This window comes from Nipponia nippon, unplaced genomic scaffold (assembly GCF_047370975.1).
Source record: "Nipponia nippon isolate SJK-2023a ecotype South Korea unplaced genomic scaffold, ASM4737097v1 scaffold_17, whole genome shotgun sequence".
Lineage (NCBI taxonomy): Eukaryota > Metazoa > Chordata > Aves > Pelecaniformes > Threskiornithidae > Nipponia > Nipponia nippon.
This window is the reverse complement of record NW_028262333.1, coordinates 5,088,588-5,106,657: the sequence shown is the minus strand read 5'-3', so window position 1 is coordinate 5,106,657 and position 18,070 is coordinate 5,088,588. Positions and strand designations below refer to the sequence as shown.

Below are 18,070 nucleotides of genomic sequence, written 5' to 3'. Positions count from 1 at the left end.
TCCGGCCATAGCAGCCTGGGTCCAAAAGCTGCCCAAAATGGACTTTGAAGAGTAGAGCATGTCAGGAGGGGATGGCTTGGTGGGAGCCAGTAACAAGCCCAACATCCACCTCACAGTCCCACCTGATGGTGGGGATGCTGGGGTTCCCTCGCCCAGGTAGACATCTAGGGCAGGGTTGGGAAAGTGGCAGCGTGGATGTGGCCAGGTCCCTCCCAGCTGCCCCCACCCAGATCCCAACTGCTCAGTGAAGCAACCCATCACCCCAGTGGGGCTGCGAGATGCCAGGTCTGCTTTTGCAAGGGGTCCTGGGACATCGTAATGTCCCAGCTGTGTGCTGGGAAAAGAAGTTGCCTCATCTCCCAACCTTTGAGCTGAGGCCATAACCAGCAGGGTGGCCAGAGGAAGATGGGGAGAAGGACACCTCCCAACTGCCCCAGTCCCCTGCTCCAGTCCCAAGAGGGCAAACAAGACCTTGCTGGCCGGAGTGGAGAAAGGATCTCCCAGGGCAGACCCTGTGCACCAGGGAAAGAGGAGGTGGCCTCAAGTGACACACTGCACCAGTCCCCAGCTTCTGTGCTGATGGAGAGCTTGGGGCAGCCCAGCCCTACTCGCCTTGCAGGGCCAGGGCTGAGAGTGGGGCTGCTTTTGGGGCTGGGGGTGAGAAAAGCATGGCCAAGGCTCTGGCAGCGGCTGATGCTGCACAACCCCTCTTCTCTGCCTTCCTCCTCGCCCGCACTCAGCCTCTTCCTGACACCTAGTGGGAGCAGGGCAACATGGCAAAGGGATCCGGTGCCAGCTCCAGACTCCTGGACATACAGACACCCACTAGCTGCCCAGACGGGTGCAAGGCCTGGGCTGCCAGAGCCACCAAAGGGGCTGGCATCAGCTGTGGCACACAGCTGGGCTTCACCAGGGCACAGCTGTTTCTGTAGAGAATTTCTGGGGGGTGAAATTCAAGGTATAATTCCTCATGGAACCAGTTACTAACGGCCTGGCAGAGACCCTGCTCTGAGGCACGGGACCTTTTTAGGGTTATCCACCATCTCAGACCACTTGAGCCCTCTGCCCCTCTTCTACAGTTGTTCCAGGTTCCCAGGCAGGGTGCAAAGCAGAGCTGGGCAGAGGAATTTCCTTCTCGCCCTTGGTTTTGGATGGCACATTTGGGAGGTAGAAGGAAGAAGTGAGGTGGGGGCAAGAGACAGGTGAGAGCTGTCCCAGCAAGACATCCCTGTGCTTGGGGTTAAAGACTGTCCCCTCTCCATCCAGGGCCACCCTCTCATTTTAGGTCCCTCCCTGGATTGTCACTCATCCCTAATGCCAGCTGCCAAAAGCAAACCTGCTCCCGGCTCACAGCCCTCTGCCCATGGTTGCAAAGCGGGGACAGGGACAGATGCTCCCCACAGCATTCGAGGGACAGATACCCTCCAGGGTCATCCCACACTGGTCAGCATCTCTACCAGACCGGTCTCCCGCTTCCCATCCCCCCCCAAAGCCTTTACCTGTGATGACAGGCAGGAGCTGGTCCTTCCTGCCTTGTTTCACATGCTCACTTTCTACGAGCAAAACCACCTTATTTTTTTCCCTTGTTGCCATCTACCTTCACTGGACTGTGTTCACTGTGTCTGTCTAACTTGCTGGCTGAAGGCCAGGGTGTCACCTCTCCACGCAGCCCCAAATCTCCCTGGTGATGCCCAAGCACTTTCATCAATGAGCGGCTAAAAGTTAAACACCAGCAACAAAACAACAAAAAAGGTCTTTATTTCAATGACCAGGAAGAAAATTTAATTCAACGACCAAAGATACTAATACAAACCCCAAAGGCACTCCAAGCAAACCGGAGTGATTTGCACGAGTCCCTTCCCAAAGCAGCCAGGCAGACAAGGCTCTGGTCTCTAGTTCTCCCCCAGCATGGACATGGTGCAGACCCATGCTTCTCCCCTGCATCCCCCCATGCCACCCCCTTGCTGGAGGGACCTGCAGTGGCCCAGGGAGCTCCCACACCTGGGGAACAGGCAAATCGGGGGGGTAGGTGAGGGGTGAGGGGCGGGGGGGTTGGTCACTGAGTGAGCTCACATTGACCCTGCGGAAAAGAAAGGCACTTCCCAAGCTTCAGTGGCATCCTGCCACCTGCACACACCTGCCCTGGGACCGCAAGTCATCCCTCCATCACCTACCCCTGCCCACCCCGATCCAACGTCCCAGGGATATAGCCCCTTGGGGGAGTCATGGTGCCCCAGAGACAGCAGCAAAGTGGGGGAGGACATGGCTCAAAGGTAGAGGAGTTGTCCTGAGCCACCCTGCACTCACTATGGTCCCTGGGGAGCAAGACCTCAGCTTCCCCCGACTATCACTCCGGGGAGGCACTTTGCTGGAGAGGAGAGACCGAGATCTCTAGCTCCTGGAGAGAGCAGGATGGGGAAAGGTGGTGGCCCTGGGCAAGGACCTCTCCAGAGATGTGTCCAGAGCCTCCTGCCCCGGGCTGAGCCCAGCAACATGTGCAGTAAGGAGCACTGTAGCCCCAGCCTGATTTTCTCTCCCACACACACCCAACAGCCCACTGAGCCCCCGGATGGGGTGCAGAGCCTTTGAGAAAAGCAGGGATAAAATTCTGGAACAATGTTAATCCAGCAACTAAGTGGATGTCACTCCCAAAATTCAACTCAAAGCCACTGAAATTATGGATGGGAAACAAAAATCCCAAACCTTCAGGATTTCCATGGAGGAAAGCCTGGTCTGTCCAGGGGAATAGTCTTTTCCCTGTGTTTAGAGACAAGCAGCAGCCAGGCACTTGCTCCCCTGACATGGGGCTCACAGCCTCGGTCTCCAGTCCTACCTGCCCCCCCCCTCTCCAGAGGTTCGGCTCCCTGTGACTTCACTCTGTGCTCTTTGGGGGATCCTGAACTGTTCTGGGTCCCAAGTGTAAGGATCCGGCCTCAGCTCAGATCCCGATTTTCTCCTGAGGAGACAGAAAGTTCACAAGAAACACTGAACACGGGAAAATTGCACTAGTCAAGGAGCAGAAAGTCTCCATCAGCACCTTCCAGGTCCCAAGTCTGACCCTGCAACCAGAACCCAGCCAGGCTCAGAACAGCAGTTTTTGGGTGGGGGGAAAAGCACCAACGCTGCCGAATCCCCCCCTTCCCACAGCACTTCATGGCAGTGGAGCTGGCAGTCGGGAAAGCGGCTGGCAGCCTCCAGCACGGGTCCAGCCCGGGCAAGTGGCCGGCGAGCTCGGCACAGCAAACACAGCAAAGCACCGAGCAGAGCAGTGGGAAGGGGATGTCCAGACCCGGTCGCATCTGGAGAGCAGCATCTCCTCACTGTGTGGCCATGGGGGTGGTTAGGAGCAGGACCATGAGTTTCAGATTGTTTAATTTAACCTTTCTTCCCATTCAAATAGAAATTAAGTCAAAGTCATAAGCAGAGGCAGAGCCGTCAGCTCCCGAGGCTGGGGGAAGCCATCAAGACGTCTCTGCCTCCCAGTGCCACTTCTCCCAAGCCTCTAAATCTGCTGCACAGAGCAGGACCATCTACCAAAAACCCCTATGTTGTCCTTCAAAGCGGAAGAGCCAAAACCGAGGTGATCCCGGCACTCAGTCCTCTGCCCTAAGGAGAATCTTCCTTAGTACCAAAGCAGCTCAGCAGGTGATTTTGGTTCCCGAGACACAACCCAGACTTCCATCCTGGTCCCCCCTCTGGCGGCACAGCACGGCTGTGTCACCGAGCAGCTCCCAGAGGCGGCACGGACGGTGTAGTGTCACTGCTGGTGTGGCACTGGCCCCACCGAGCCAGACAGAGGGTGCCCAGCTCATCGCTGAGTTCACTTTTGGAGGGTCTCAAACCACAGGCAAAACCACAAAGCAACACATAGAGAAACCCGAGGCAGCGGAGGCCTCCCCTGCGGAGAGGCCGGGGGGCTCAGACGCGGCCCCGGGGACTGCGCTCGGGCAGCGGGTGCCCGGCGGGGGGCTGCTGCAGCAGGGCGGTGAGGATGCGCTGCAGCTGGGTGAGGCGGGCACGCAGGGAGGTGGTGGAGAAGAGGTTCAGCTGGTAGGATGGGTCAAGGGGCAGGATGGAGATGAGCCACCAGCACCACGTCGGGCCATCTGCTGAAGCCTGGAGAGGAGAGAGGGAGAGACCCCCACGTCAGGAACTGCAAGGTGAACCCAAGGCTTTTGGGCGGCATCGCGGATGGGAAACATTTGCTCTTGTCAGGACAGCAATGCCAGCTTTGGCTAAGGTGTTCCTCTGAATGGCCCTTTTGTCTGTCCAGGCTCAAAACTGCTGGATAAACTGATTTAATTTCCAGACAAGCATTCCCCAGGGAGTCTCCAGACACAAATGTAACCAGGAAAAAGTCTATACTAAAGAGACAAAGAAATATCTTGTGCATTTCCTTGTTTAAGGCAATGCTTTTTGTAAACACAGGCGAAATTCTGTGTGGTCGGAGTCTTTTGGGGCGTTTGCCCCAAAGACAAAGAGGCGAGGTGCAGGCCAGGCAGGCACAACCGCTGGGCAGTGCTTCTGTAAACCGGCTTTTTTAAAACCTGAGCCAAACTGGGAGGGAAATGCTCGATTCAGCTGAAGGAGGATGAATCGTTTTGTAATTTTGAGCACAGCGTCGATGGGATTGCTGGCCAGGACAGCCTTAGCCTGGGACAAGCCAGCAAGAGCATATTTGTAACAGTCCCGGCAGGAAACACTTTCTTAAAGGAGTGAAAACTAAATTTTGGGCTTTTTTTTTCTCTCCAGAATCTGAATTTGTTAGAGCAACTTAATGAGCAAACTAGATCCTGCCCTCTTAGCTCCTCTGGCCAGCTATGGCTGTCTCAAAGAAACACAATGAGAAAGGAGACCGCAGACTGGCTGAGCTGTGGGGTTTGTTTCTTTGCCCATTTGGGTTTTTGTTTTTTGTTTTTTTTTTCCCAAGTGTTTTCAAATCCAGGCAGTTCAGTTTCTTGGTCACCATTTAGGAAAAGAGGCCAGGAAAGCTTTTAAAACTCAGTGCTCAGTTTCCAAGAACAGTTTAAAAAAGAAACAGTAAACAGTTTTAACAAACAAGACCTACCATATCTCGGAGTGAGAGATGCCGTAACTGGTAACAGGACTGAAAAACAAGGGTTTTTTTGCTCATCTTGGGGGGGGAGGCGAGCAGGGAAGCAGGGTGGTCAGCACAGGAACGGCGCTGCTTCAGGGCCTCTCTTGGTACCCTCTCTATTTAGAGCATCCCTTCCCTCGGGGCGTTACCTGGATGTCCTCTTCCTTCTCCGGCAAGGGTCCATGCTGCATCAAAATGTGCCTGGAGGCAAGGTCTCCGTGCTCACAAAACCGCTGAGCCAAGCGGTAGGTGCTTTCATGCAGGCACTGCAGCTCCTGCAGCTCCTCCCCGGCCACCTGCGTGGAGGGAAGAGGGATGCAGGTGTCCATGGGGAGGCTCTGTCCCACCGCAGCAGGGGCTCTTGCCCTGGCCCTGCCCTCACCTTCTTGTCCTCCAGGTACTCGATGTCAGCAGTGTTGTAGCCATCCCTGTGTCCACGTCTCAGCACCCGGAACCGCCTCCTGCCGATGGTGTCCACCAAGGACCTCCCATCCGCCAGCAGCTCGATCTGCCGAATCTCCAGCATGCAGCCGTAGTCAGCAAAACTGGAGGGAGCCAGGGAGAGAAAAGAGGAGCTGAGCTGGGATACCAGTGGTGGGAGAGCTGCTTCTCCTGAAGGCACCACCTCCAAGGAGGAAAAGGCCCAGGAACACACTGTCTGGGAGGGGGCAAATTCGGAGATTCGCTCAACTCTGTTGAGTTACCACTTGCTGCTAAAAGGGCAGGGAATAGCGAGCACACTGTCCACACTCCCTTGGATTTGCCTTACACCAAAATGACTTGGGTCCTCATACTGCCCTGATGTCCAGTAGTCCTGAAGACACCATCCATTGCAGAGCCATCCTCCCAAAGTCCAGAAAATGTTATTTATCTCACTTCACTTGAACAGGACTGGAGCACAGGGAGAATATGTCATGTAAATACAGGTATTTAACAGTACTTAGGTTAGGAGCCTGAAGACTGAGCCCATCTGACATCTGGAGGTGCCACCAGGAGCACAAGGATGGCCACACCGCACCAAACAAAAGCCCGTTTAGCCCCATGTCCTCTCGTAGCTTGTTAAGGACAGAGTATGAGAAATATGGCAATTTTAAAGTGCTCACTAAGAAGAGCCGGAGGACATGGCCAGGGAACCATGCAGCTCAGAGATATCCTGAGCCAGAAACCATTCCAAGACCGTCATATTTAACAGCCACCGCTGGCTCTGCCCAGCTCCAGCCCTGGCCCCATTCCTTGCCTGGCCAGTGCAATGCCAGAAGGCAGCAAGATCCCGTTTCACTCTGCTGTGTGGGGAACGCACCACCTCCCTGCTGATTTTATCTGCAGAGTGCAGTGGGATAGGAAATTGCATCTTGTTCCTCCTCTCTGAACTACTTGGGATTTTAGACTTTTGGGGCTGGGGCAGAGAGGGGCAAATCAGCCAAGGCAGAGGGAAGCTGCCTTGCCCAGGAGCTCACCTTTTCCCATTCTCGTATATACACATGCCGAACCTCCTCGTGCCAGTCTCCTGGCACCGCCGGATCATGAGGCGGTAGCGAGGTTCGAAGACGTGCAGAGGGCAGGCGATGCCTGGGAAGGACATCGTGCATACGAAGATGGGGATGTTCTTGGTCAGGCTGAGGGACAGGAGGAGAGACCACTATGAAACCTCATGGAGCAAATCCCATTCCAATGGCTCTGCATCAGCTGCTGCCCCGAACCAGATGTGTCCTTTACCCCAAGAAGTGATGCTCCGGTGCAGAGCAACATCAAAGCTTCTACTTGGCTCACCAAGAGCCCAAGGACAGACACTGCCCACAAAACAGCTCCTTGGAGAGATGCTCCCTCATCCCCAGGTGCCCCATGGGGCACGTCCACACCCACCCAGCACTGCTGTGATGTGGTCCTAGAAGCAGAACAGACACCACTTGAGCAGAACCAAGCCAGAGCAATGGTATGTGGTGTGGCCAGCCCCCTCGGAGCCCCTCCCAGCCCCTGTGCGCACGCACACACACACACACACACACACATGCATGCACACACGTGCTGGAGCAGGTCCCTGCTTACTTGGAGAGCTCTGCCATCTCAGCCTGGTGCAGCTCCCGGCGCTCGGCCACCTGTGCGGGGAAGGTGGCCAGCATGATGTCCTGCAGCAGCACGGTGGGGCTGTAGCTTCCAGCCTTCAGGTACTAAAAGAAATTAGACCCCGAAATAGGCTGGAGAAGAGCAGGAGGGGGAGCCCTGAGGCCGTGCCAGGTTCTGAATCACACTTACTTTTATTGGAGCTGAGAGTAATTTTAGATCAGAGAAAGTCAGGGATAAAACCTATCAGGGGATGTCGAGCCATCTAGCAGGACGGGATGTCAGCTCCACCGAGACCTCCAGACACAGCTCAGAGCCGGGGCCCGTCCAACGCAGCATCCTGTCTCTGACAGTGATGCAGCCCTTGTATGACAACCTAATTTCCCTGATGGTCTCATCCAAGTCCCTTTTCATTAAAAATTAAATCAAATCTCCAGGCTAGCAGGTTTTCCATCCATTTCCATTTTTAAAAGTAATTAGCATTTGCTTCTTTCTTTCTCTCTCTCTCTCTCCCTCTCAGTCCTGTTTACAATCTCACTAAATCACTCTGGCATCTTGTGGAAATGAATCTCTTGGTCTTAATTATCAACTGTCTGGTCATTCCCATGTGAGTGGAGCTGACACCGCTGTGCCAGGGAGCTGCTAACATGGGAGCATTGCACCTTCCCACCCCAGCCCTGGGCACTCTCCTGGCAGCCGGAGCCGATCCTCGTCTCTCCCTTGGGCTCCCTCCCACGGGACGCGTGCCCTCACCTCTCTCAGGCTCTGTTTGCAGAGGGGGCAGTTGGGCCGGTGGTCCAGGCAGCGTTCGAGGCACTCCTTGCAGAAGGTGTGCCCACATGGCGTCGTCACCGGCTCGAAGAACATCCTGCAAAGGGACCAAAGTCAACGGACTGCAGAAAGCAACGCGGGGGAAGGAGGGCAGCTAAGCCTGCAGAGAGAGACTTAACAGAGCCTCTGTTCATAGGGCTGGGTGCCCTCAAAACTGTCATTCCCCAGGCCTGGCTCAGCACCCTGCTTTGGAAACCCCGGCTGGTCTCAGCCCCATAGCAGGGGGGTGTCCCAAAGCGCTCAGGGACTTGCAGAGGCCCAGGCTGGTGCTGCAAGGGTCGAGCAGGTCAGGGTGGGCAAAGCCGTGGGTGCAGCTTCTGGCTATCCCCAGCCTTGCACCTGCATCTTCCTTGAATCACCTTGCTGACAGCAAGCGATTTTGCTTCCAGCAGGAAAGCAGCATTCCCCATGTCCCCTCCACCATTTCAAGGGAAATCTGCTGCCTTCACCAGTTTTCTGCACTGAAGACAGCGATGCTGCAGGGATGTGACACCATGGAAAGCTATGTCATGCCACGTCTTCCAAGCCCTGGCAGCCCATGGCTATGAAGCTCACCTTAACTAAAGCTGTATTGGCTAAGCTTTGCTCATAACTCCTGTTAATTAAATGTAAGGGTTCCTAACTGGCTTATTCCTTTAATTAGAAGTCTGGGCTCAGACTGTTGGACTTGCACAATGATGTAAGATGAGAACTCTCCCAGGCCTCAGCACTGCTCCCCATCCCTGCGGGGTCCCCACCGACCCCATCAGTACACAGATGGCACCCCTTGGTCCTGGCAGGGCTGCGGTTCCTCAGACACCCACAGTGATGTGTAGCCCAAAAGGCAGCAACGGGAAAGTGCCTCCTTCTCCCCTGCTCCCAGAGCAGAGCCGGCAGCAAGCACTCGGCTTGCTCACAGGTAGCTCCAGGATCAGAAACGAAGCGAAGGTCTCGGGAAAGCCCTGCTCAGCACTGAGCCCTGACTGCTCCTGAACATTATGTTTCCCTGCTCTCAGAAGAGACCTAAATTCGCCTAATTCAGATCAGATACAGTGTTGATCTCTCTCCCCTGTGTCATTCCCCCATGCCATGCCCAGACCTGGAAAAAGCTGCCATACAGGAGACCTTGACCATCTTGCACGTCCAGCTGTGCAACACCCAGCCCTCTGCCAGCAGCCGCTTGCACAACTGCTCAAGGTCCTGGGACACGCCAGAAAGAACAGCCTGGTTTCAGCATGCCCTGTGGCAGCACCCAGCCCTTCCCCGGTCCTGAGTCAGAAGTGGGACACGGGCTCTACCTGGTCCCCTCTTCCATCTCTGGGCAGAGAGCTCAGAAATGCTCCCCTCTGGGTTTGCAATACCCCTGTTGCTGATGGTATTTCCCTGGGGCAACACCTCCCTGTTCCAGCCTGCAGTTACAAAGGGCAACCACCACTTTCAGTCTTTGACCCCACTGAACATCCCCGCCTCTGCTCCAATGTCCCAAGCGAGACCTAACGATGCTGCGCCCTGAGACAGGGCAATCTGAGCTCTTAAAACCTGGCAGGGCAAAGCATGCTCCTGTCCTCCCCTCTTATCTGTTCTCTCTACTGAAACCTGTGTTTCAGCAGTACTGAGGACTGAGTTTGCTATTAAGATGTGAAGAAAGATCCACACCAGGAAAGAAAACCCAGCAAGGTGCTAATTCTTCATCCTAAAAGCTCTCCCACCAGAGAACTCACCGTATGCAGAGGGAACACTCCAAGTCAGATATGCTCAGCAGCTGCCCGAGGCATATCTGGGTACACTTTCCTGCTGCTGTTTCCTCTTCGTTATCTAGTGGCAAAAGAGAAGGAAAGAGGAGACGACCCCCCATTTCAATACTGAAAATTAATCTTTGCTTTCTGACCTTGTTCTGAGGTGTAAGTAGTTAATTGCTACACAAAGTGCTTTGAAGATTAAAACAAAACCGCTAGGAAATGTGACATAAACCCCACTATTAACCCAGCAGCCGTGTTCATCCAGAGCTTCTCCATCAGTGGGTCTCATGGTACTTGGTAGAGGAAGGTGGTATCTCCCTACCTCCTTTTGCAGGCAGGGAAACTGAGGCACTGGGAGGTGAAGGGGCCTATGAAGCTCCCAGATGGAGGGCTCTGGAGGCCTGCCACAGGGCATCATCACTGCTTTATGCAAACCTACATATGTGGAAGCCACCTGGCTGGATGCTGATGGCAAGTTAATGCCAATGGAGGTGCTGCTTCCCCCAGCACATGACACACTGTGTCCCTTGCAAGGGAATTTAAGTTCTGATCTAAACCCCAAGGGAACCAAAGGAAGCCTCTCCCTGGCTCCACACAGGGAACAAGTGACGTCTGGCTTCGGCAAGAACTTTTCACCAAGTGACACCCAAAGGTTTGGTGTACATTCACCACCTCAACACGGGAGGATCGGATCCTCCTCACATGCATGAGAAGCAGCAAATGTGCTGGCCAGAGCTGCCCCATCGGTTGCCCCTGAGATCTCTGCTCGCTGAGCTGGCACTCAGCGCAAAAAGTAAGTTTTCAGTGCCAAAATAGATTTTAAACAAGTATTTTGCATGAGATGTGATTTTGGTACCTTTGACGACACTCACCTACCAACCGCCGGCCCTGTCTCTCTGCTGAAGTCTCCGGTTCCTGACGTCGCCCCAGCTGGGAAAGCGTGGCTGTGCCCTGGCCGTGCTCAGACCCAGCGTCCCCTTGGCCATCCACCGGCTCTCCCTCCTGATCCTAGGCACAGCAAAGATTAAATCAAGCCTCAGACCTCTCCTCTTTTTGAATACACTGCCCCATCCACCCCACTGAGCCCAATGGCACTGGGAGTTTTTCCAGCGTGTTGGTGTATACTAACACCTTGCATCTGCAGGACAGCAGGAGAGCATGGCCTTCCCAGGCATCCCTGCTCATCTCATGGTTAAAACATGGGTTTACTCTTTCCAGATGTACCACCTGGTATTTGGGTGTATCTGAGCCCATTTTCTCTTGATTTCCACCTCTCTCCAAACCTGCCAAATTAATCTATAGAAGGCAAAGAGCAAAAGATGAGCTTTCCTTAATAGCTGCTAATGGTCTGAACTGTTCTCAAATGTGGTTTTTGGATGAATAAAAACATTAAAACTGACATTTTCTTTTTTTTTTTTTTCTGAATGTAGTGTGACTTGAGTGTTTTAAACACAATGAAAGTCTCAAATCTTACCAGAAGTATTGCAGAATAAAACTGGGAGAGGAATGGAGACAGAAAGAGCCTCTTCTGTTTCCACAGCCTCCACAGCATCAGCTCCGATGGTGTCTTTGCTCTCCCGCCCTGCACTACCTGCAGCTTCTCATCCCAGCACACAACCACATGCACGTGGCTATGGTCCTGCAGAGTCTCCCCCTTATCACACCTCCTTTCCCATCATCAGAAAACCCCAATTTGGGATGTCCTAGAGGGACATTAAGTCCCATCACAGACTCAGATCATTGGAAGCTCTCTCACCTGAGCTTGTGCGGAAGACGGGAGCTCAGGGCTCCCTCCATCGACCTGGGGACAAGTCAAGCCCAGGTGAGCATCACCCAGGCGTGCAGCAGCCGTGCGTGGCGGAGGAGCATCCTCCTGTGTGAGGATCTGCAAGGAGAAAGAGGGGCTCAGGGGGTGCTGGGAGAAGGAAGCAGGGAGGTGAGTAGGCTACCAGGCTCCCTCCTTCCCCAAAGCGGCTTCTTGCTCACCACAGGGCACGCTGGGGTTACTTATTTCAGTGCTGGCTGAGCTCTCCGTCAAAAAAATGCCTTAGCAGCACATAAGGAAGAAAGCAGCAGGAGGCAGCAAACAAAATGGTGCATTTTAAGGGGTGGGACCCATGTTCTCCATCACCCACAAAGAGCAGGAAGGGAGTGAGCTGTGGAGGGTACGAGGTCATTCGCCATTTCCCTGCCCTTTCCCTCCTGGGGGCAAGTGTCCATTCATGGCATGAAGTCCCCATGCCGGGGACACTGCTGGAGGCCCCACCAGTGACGGTGATTTTGGTACACAGGTGGGTGCTGGCCTGAAATCATCTGCATAAAAGACATTGACTCTCCAGTGGCAGCTTTCAGCTGGCTGCTTTGCCTTGGGTGACTACTGATGCTGCCTCGAAGCCCACCTCATGCCATGTCAGCATCTAAACCCTGCAAAACCTGAGACTTGAAGATATGGACTGAGGAAGGGTAGTTTTCTTCATGGGTGAACCTGCATCAGAGCGACGGGAAGGCTCTTGGACCAGGACCCGACTTCACTTGATCCCAGTGCTGGCCAGAGCAGCACGATCGTGATGGACACGAGTCCTTCAGAGGACAAGGGCATCTCCCTGTGTGATGCGAGGGCACAGGACCCCGCCACAGTACGGCCCACGCACCTTCTCCATCTCTCTCCGAGCAGGGTGGAAATGGGGACTGAGCGTCAGGCAGTGCTCCCACACCAGCAGGGCTTCGGCTCTCTGTCCCATCTCCAGAAGCACCTTCCCTTTCCTGAAGAAGCCCTGCAGAGCAGAAAAACCTGCAGTAACTACAAGACAGTGACCAGCTGAGCACATGCCCCTTCAGCTCCCATGCGAGCCCCGAGGGAATCTCCCTCCAGCCTCCTGCCTGCTCCCATCCCAGGCCAAAGCACCCGGACACGTCACTGCTCCCATGCTCAGACTTGTCCTTTTTGCCCACCAGGTCCACCCGCAGCCAGGTACCCATAAAACAGAACTCTTCCAAAATGCAGCAGTTGCAAAAGCCAAGCAAACAAACCCTACTGAGACCCAGAGAAGGAGTCAAGGGCTTCTGCCTTTGAAGCTGGAAAACTATCGCCAACGAGTGCTTCACAAATCAGCCAGTGAGCTCCCAGGGCTGATTTCTCCAAGGGCAGTTCAGCCTCTGGCCAACACATCCCCGAGCCGCCAGCTGCGATCCTGCGCAGCAGCAGGGCTACGTGCCCTCACCACCTGCACGCCAGCAAGGACGGACACGGCGCCAGACCGCTCCCATCAGTGCAACACAGCACTTGCAGCCTGGATTTGCAACTTAATGGGTTTGGCAAGTGTATTTCTGAGCAGGATGAATCCAATGGCTAGGAGAATTCAGAAAAGGAGGAAACTGCTCCCATACAGTAAGATTTGGCTCCAAGCGCACCCGGCTGATGAGGCCTCCCCTCCGCTCACCTCGTGCTCTCCAGGCTCAGCCTTGCACACGGCATCCAGGTCCTCCAGCGCCTGTGGGTGCTGCCCCAGCGCCATGAACACCTCTGCCTGGCACAGCCGCAGGGAGCTGGCGTCCGGGGCTGGAAAGAGAAAGGTCGTCACTCATGTGATGAGTCTGTGCGCGGTGAGGCAGCGGGGCTGGGTGAGGCCAGGGAGACCCTGCCATGGCAGGACGGCCCCTGCGCTGCTGCCCGCATTGAGCACAGCCAGCTCCTGTGCTCCTCTTTGGCAGGAGTCACTGGCCTCGTAAGTCTCAGGAAGGAAGTTATTTTCCCTAAATATCTGCTTTTAAATTCTCTGAGGCTCTTCCCTTTGTTTTTCCCTATCTGCCCCGAATGCCCTCAGCCAAGGTGCCCCACCACTGCCTTGGGGCTCAGTCACACTGGGATCTGGGCTCTAATCCATCCTTTTGGGATGCAGCAAAAAGGCTGTACCATACCTGCACTCCCTATGGGGGCTGTTGCCATGGGAGGCTCTGCGATGTGATTCACCCAGCAGAGCCACAATAACACGTTACCAAACGAGCCTGCAGCTGCAGAGACCTGCGATCCCAAAAGACCAGGGAGCCTCCCGGACCCACCTGGCTGCCACCACTCTCCGGGAGCAGAGGGGAAACCAGGAGGGGTGCAAGGATCTGCCCCCACCACATGACTTGGGGTTTCCAAGTATGAGAAAAGGCTGAGATTTCCCAAAATGGAGGAAAGGAACTGAGCATCCAGCTCCTCGTCAGCGAGATGTCACTGATGGGATCTCAGTGGCAGAGGGGACACAGCTCCCGCAGGCGCTGCTGGCCATGGCACCCCAAGCATCACGGTGCTGGGTGCCCCACATCCTCCTGCCTGCTCCTAAATAACAGGCAGTGAGACCCTCTTCTCTCCTGCCTCAGGGAAGCCCCATAAAGACCTTCCTTTCTACCAGCATTGCCAGCAGGGGAATCGGGCTGGGGGATGTCGGGGAGTATGAGTGAGCAGCACCCCGAAAGCCCACACAGTGCAGCTCACGGAGCAGCCAGGTGCGGTTATGTTTGTGGGTTTGAACTGCGGAGGATTCCCAGACCCACCCCGTTATATCACAGCCTGCCACAGAGGTGACCTACATCCATCACACTGCTGCCTTTCCAGCTAAGGCAACGGGTCCGTGCACCCGGTCCTGTGTCCCACCCCCAGTGCTGACCATCACCAGCAGGACGCTGGCTCTGAGGCCAAATCTGCATTATAAATTGGGCACCGTTTGCAGGCACTGGCACTGCATTTACTGTGGCAGCACCGCCTTCCTGAAGGGCCAGCAGCTCCTACCGGGGCGAGCTGGGTCCAGGGGGCTGCGCAGCAGCTGACCAGTGGTCATCGGGAGACATCGTTGCTGATGATGTCTCCTGCACTCCCAGCCCCGGCAGCCTTTCCTCCTGCCCCAGGTCAAACACGGCACTGATGCAGCTCTGCCAGCAAACTGCAGGTCTGCCCACACCCCTGCCTGCCTCCACTGTCACCATGCCCAGACGCCCATCACTTCTTATCATGGAGGAGGAAGCTCTGCCACGGCTATCGCCTCCTTTTGTCCCCGTGCCCAGCGCAGAGCACAGGGAGACCTTGCTCTCTGCCTGGGGGTCAAGGTGTCACCGCAACCTGGAGAGCAGCAGAGAGCCTGGCCCCAGCCACTCCTGCACCAAGGCTGCACTGGCCATGCTGACCTGTGCAGAGCAACACCTGATCCCTCGGAGCTTATTTTCATTTATAATGTTAGCCGGGACCTTAGGGCTCAAGTCAGGAAGCATGGGAACTTGCTGCTCGGTACCCCGTCCTGCAAGTACATATCCAGAGACGAAATAATCCAGCCCAAGCAGAGATGAACAAATGGGTACAAAGCCTAGATGCTCATTTTCCTTGTGGGCAAACCCATTTGAACATCCGCACAGCCTGGCAATAGTGACTGATTTGGTGAAAACAAGATGTGTAAAATGGGGCTATGAATTCTGCATTTCTCTTCTGCTGCAGCTATTCTTGATCTATGATATCATTAGACATTAGGGATGTAAGCCAGCTGGCGGCCCCGGCAGCTGATGAATGACTGAGAGTGCTCCCCAGCCTCCTGCCTCCACGCATGACGGGAGGCCTCCGGTGTTACACGTTACGGTGCATTTTTTTTGTTCACTTAGAAAAACAGAAGATAAAAAGTTGACAATTTATTTTCTCTCAAGCAAAGAGAGCGGCTCTGCGGGCTGTGCTGAGCAGGGCACTGCAAACTGGCCCATCGTGCCACACCGAACCACAAAAAAATCCATTCTCGTGGGTTGAACATTTATCAGTGGTTATGTTTGAAAGCAAAGGGGAGCACCTAAGAAGTTGTGCAGCCTGAAAGCAGGCTGCAGGAGTTGGAAAACACGTCCTGAAAGCACCATCCACATGGCTGAGCCTGAGCAGCACCAGCAAGCGCAGGTTTACAGGAGCTGCGGCTGCTGTGATTGCAATTTCCTCATTGCCCTAAGCCGGACTTCCCCCTTCCTTCAGGGAAGGGAGTGTGCAGGGAAGACTGAGGACAGAGCTTGCAACGTTTCCTTTTTATACTTACAGAGGCTTTTTAAAAAGAGATATATAATTGCACACTCCAATCAAAGTCTGGCAATAAGGCAAACAGTACTAGAGAACCATGCATGTGCATTTGCGTTGAAGGACGGGTGTACAGGGTACGAGACGGACGCCTCGGGAGGTTGCATAAAGGGACCTGCTTTCTGCTGCCAACACCAGGATTGGCAAGCCCGCTCAGCCCTTTGCTTCCAGGCGTACCCTGAACCTCTGGCACTTGTCCCGCAGTGGGCGATGAATAAGTGTCTGCACCGCGGGAGGAGAGCTGACTGCTGTCATAGAAACACTGGTGGAGAAAGGACCTTCTGCCTCCGCCGTCCCAACCCCCTGCTCCAATTACATTGTATAACCCCTTTTATTTAAGCATTACTTTCCAAGAAATCCACTTACAGCCACACATTAAAGTAGATCAATCCCTCTGGGCCCGATCCTGACCCTGCAGGCAAATGTTTTGCCGGAGCCGGTTGCAGAAGGGGGCCGGGGCGGGGGGACACACGACACCCTGCCCTGTGCCGTAGGGCTGGCACAGGAGCTCGGCCAAGCCTGTGTCCTCACCAGGCTCTGGGGGTAAGGACACATCTGTCCCAGACTGGAAAAGTCCCAACCACTTTACGTAATAGCCACCCCCCGGGCAGACCTCTTCCTCTGACACTGAAATATTGCCGGACAGCAAGATCTAAGAAGCTGTTTGCAGCTCTTTCCCCTCCAGCCACTTGCTAACACCAGAAGCATGCGGCCGAGAGGACACAGGCCCGCTCATCCCTTGCGGCTGGCATGAGCAGTGGGGCTTGCCCGGCCACCCACCCCCTCCCATCACCCCGGGACACCTGCGGACATGGGAGAAATGCCCAGCACCTGGATCCCCCCTCCCCATCCCCACCAGCCCTGCCTTTCCGGTGCTTCCAGCTTCCCAGGTGTCCCAGCTCTGGACAGTGCGAGCTCGGAGGGCACCACAATGCTGGGACAAAGTGACCCACGTTGGTACCCACCTGCTCCAACAGCACAGCCTGTGCATCCTCATCTCAGCGGCAGGGCTGGCCCCTCGCACCCAGCATCCGCACCCCCAGCCTGCCTCGCCAGCCCCTCGGGCCCGGTGATGCTTACCCAGCTCGACCCCCTTCTGAGCCATCCTCAGCGCTTCCCGCGTGTCCCCACGGGTGAGACAGTCCCGGACACGGGCTGCCAGCCAGGCCAGCCGGCTCTCCAGCTCCACGCATTTCTCCAGGAGGCCGCAGAGCACCACGTTGCACCTCGCCGACCCGACGCCCAGCAGCTTCAGCCTCTCCTGGCAGAGGGGGCAGCGGGAGGGCACGGCCCCCCCGAGGCACGACTTGCAGAACGAGTGACCGCAGGACACGGTCACCGGTTCCCAGAGGAGGAGGAGGCAGGAGGGGCAGCGCAGCATGTCCAGGTCCCCGCTCCCGGGGCCGAGGGGCTGCCGGTCGGGGCTGCCCCCCCGGGGAGGGGAGGACGGGCTGGGGGGGCCGCGGCTCATCGCAGCAGTTGCAGCCGAGGAGGGGGAGCTGCCCCTAGGGCCAGCGGTGCCCGCACAGCCCGGTCGCCGCCGGGTCCCCGCGCATTGCCCCGCTCCGCCCGGTTCAGCCCATCCTCCCGGCGGCTCCCGCCCCGCCCGGCCCGGCCCGGCGGAGGGCTGCGGCTCCCGGCACGGCGCCTCCCGCCGGGGCAGGACCCCCGCTCCCTCCCCGAGCCGTAGCCGGCGGGGGGCGCCGGGGCCGGGGCCGCGGGGGCCGCCATTGGCTGCCGCCGTCGCCGCGCTGCGCCGCCCCGCCCCGCCCCGGCCGCGTTTCGTAACGGAGCCGGCGGCACCGGGGGCGCCGCGGGGCGGGGGCGGGGCCGGGCGGGACGGGGGTGCCCCGGCGTGGGGTCGGCACCGGCCGTGCGGGTGCTGGGGGCTCCGGTACCCATCCCCCGGAGCCGGACCGCGGGGGTGCTGGGGGCTGCGGTACCGATCCCCGGGAGCCGGGCCGCGGGGGTGCTGGGGGGCTCCGGTACCGATCCCCCGGAGCCGGGCCGCGGGGGTGCTGGGGGCTCCGGTACCGATCCCCCGGAGCCGGGCCGCGGGGGTGCCGGGGGCTGTGGAGCATCCGGGGTGTGGGGTACAAGTGCCTGCCGGGGGCACAGGAGCGTGGGGGTGCCGGAGGGCTCTCCAGAGCGGCTGGGGCACAGGGTCCCTGGGGAGTCTGGGGCGCTCTGAAGCAGGAGCAGGGTGCATATGTGGTGGGGGGTGTTTTGGGGTGCCCCGGAGTAGGGCCAGGGCACTCTGGAGCCAGCCCATGGTGTGGG

The 18,070-nt window shown here is 56.6% G+C and overlaps 1 protein-coding gene across 1 annotated transcript; it reads right to left on the bottom strand.

Moving 5' to 3' along the window:
* Positions 1-1,741: 1,741 nt before the first annotated feature.
* Positions 1,742-17,490, bottom strand: LOC104014255 (LON peptidase N-terminal domain and RING finger protein 1). Its single transcript, XM_009466876.2, has 12 exons — positions 16,871-17,490; positions 13,149-13,267; positions 12,360-12,482; positions 11,465-11,593; positions 10,581-10,716; positions 9,691-9,784; positions 7,913-8,027; positions 7,145-7,266; positions 6,556-6,714; positions 5,481-5,643; positions 5,248-5,394; positions 1,742-4,116 (listed from the first exon to the last, which is right to left on the bottom strand). Exons 1-12 carry the CDS (start codon positions 17,259-17,261, stop codon positions 3,919-3,921), a joined length of 1,896 nt encoding a protein of 631 aa, XP_009465151.2. The 5' UTR covers positions 17,262-17,490; the 3' UTR covers positions 1,742-3,918.
* Between the last annotated feature and the right edge of the window lie 580 nt (positions 17,491-18,070).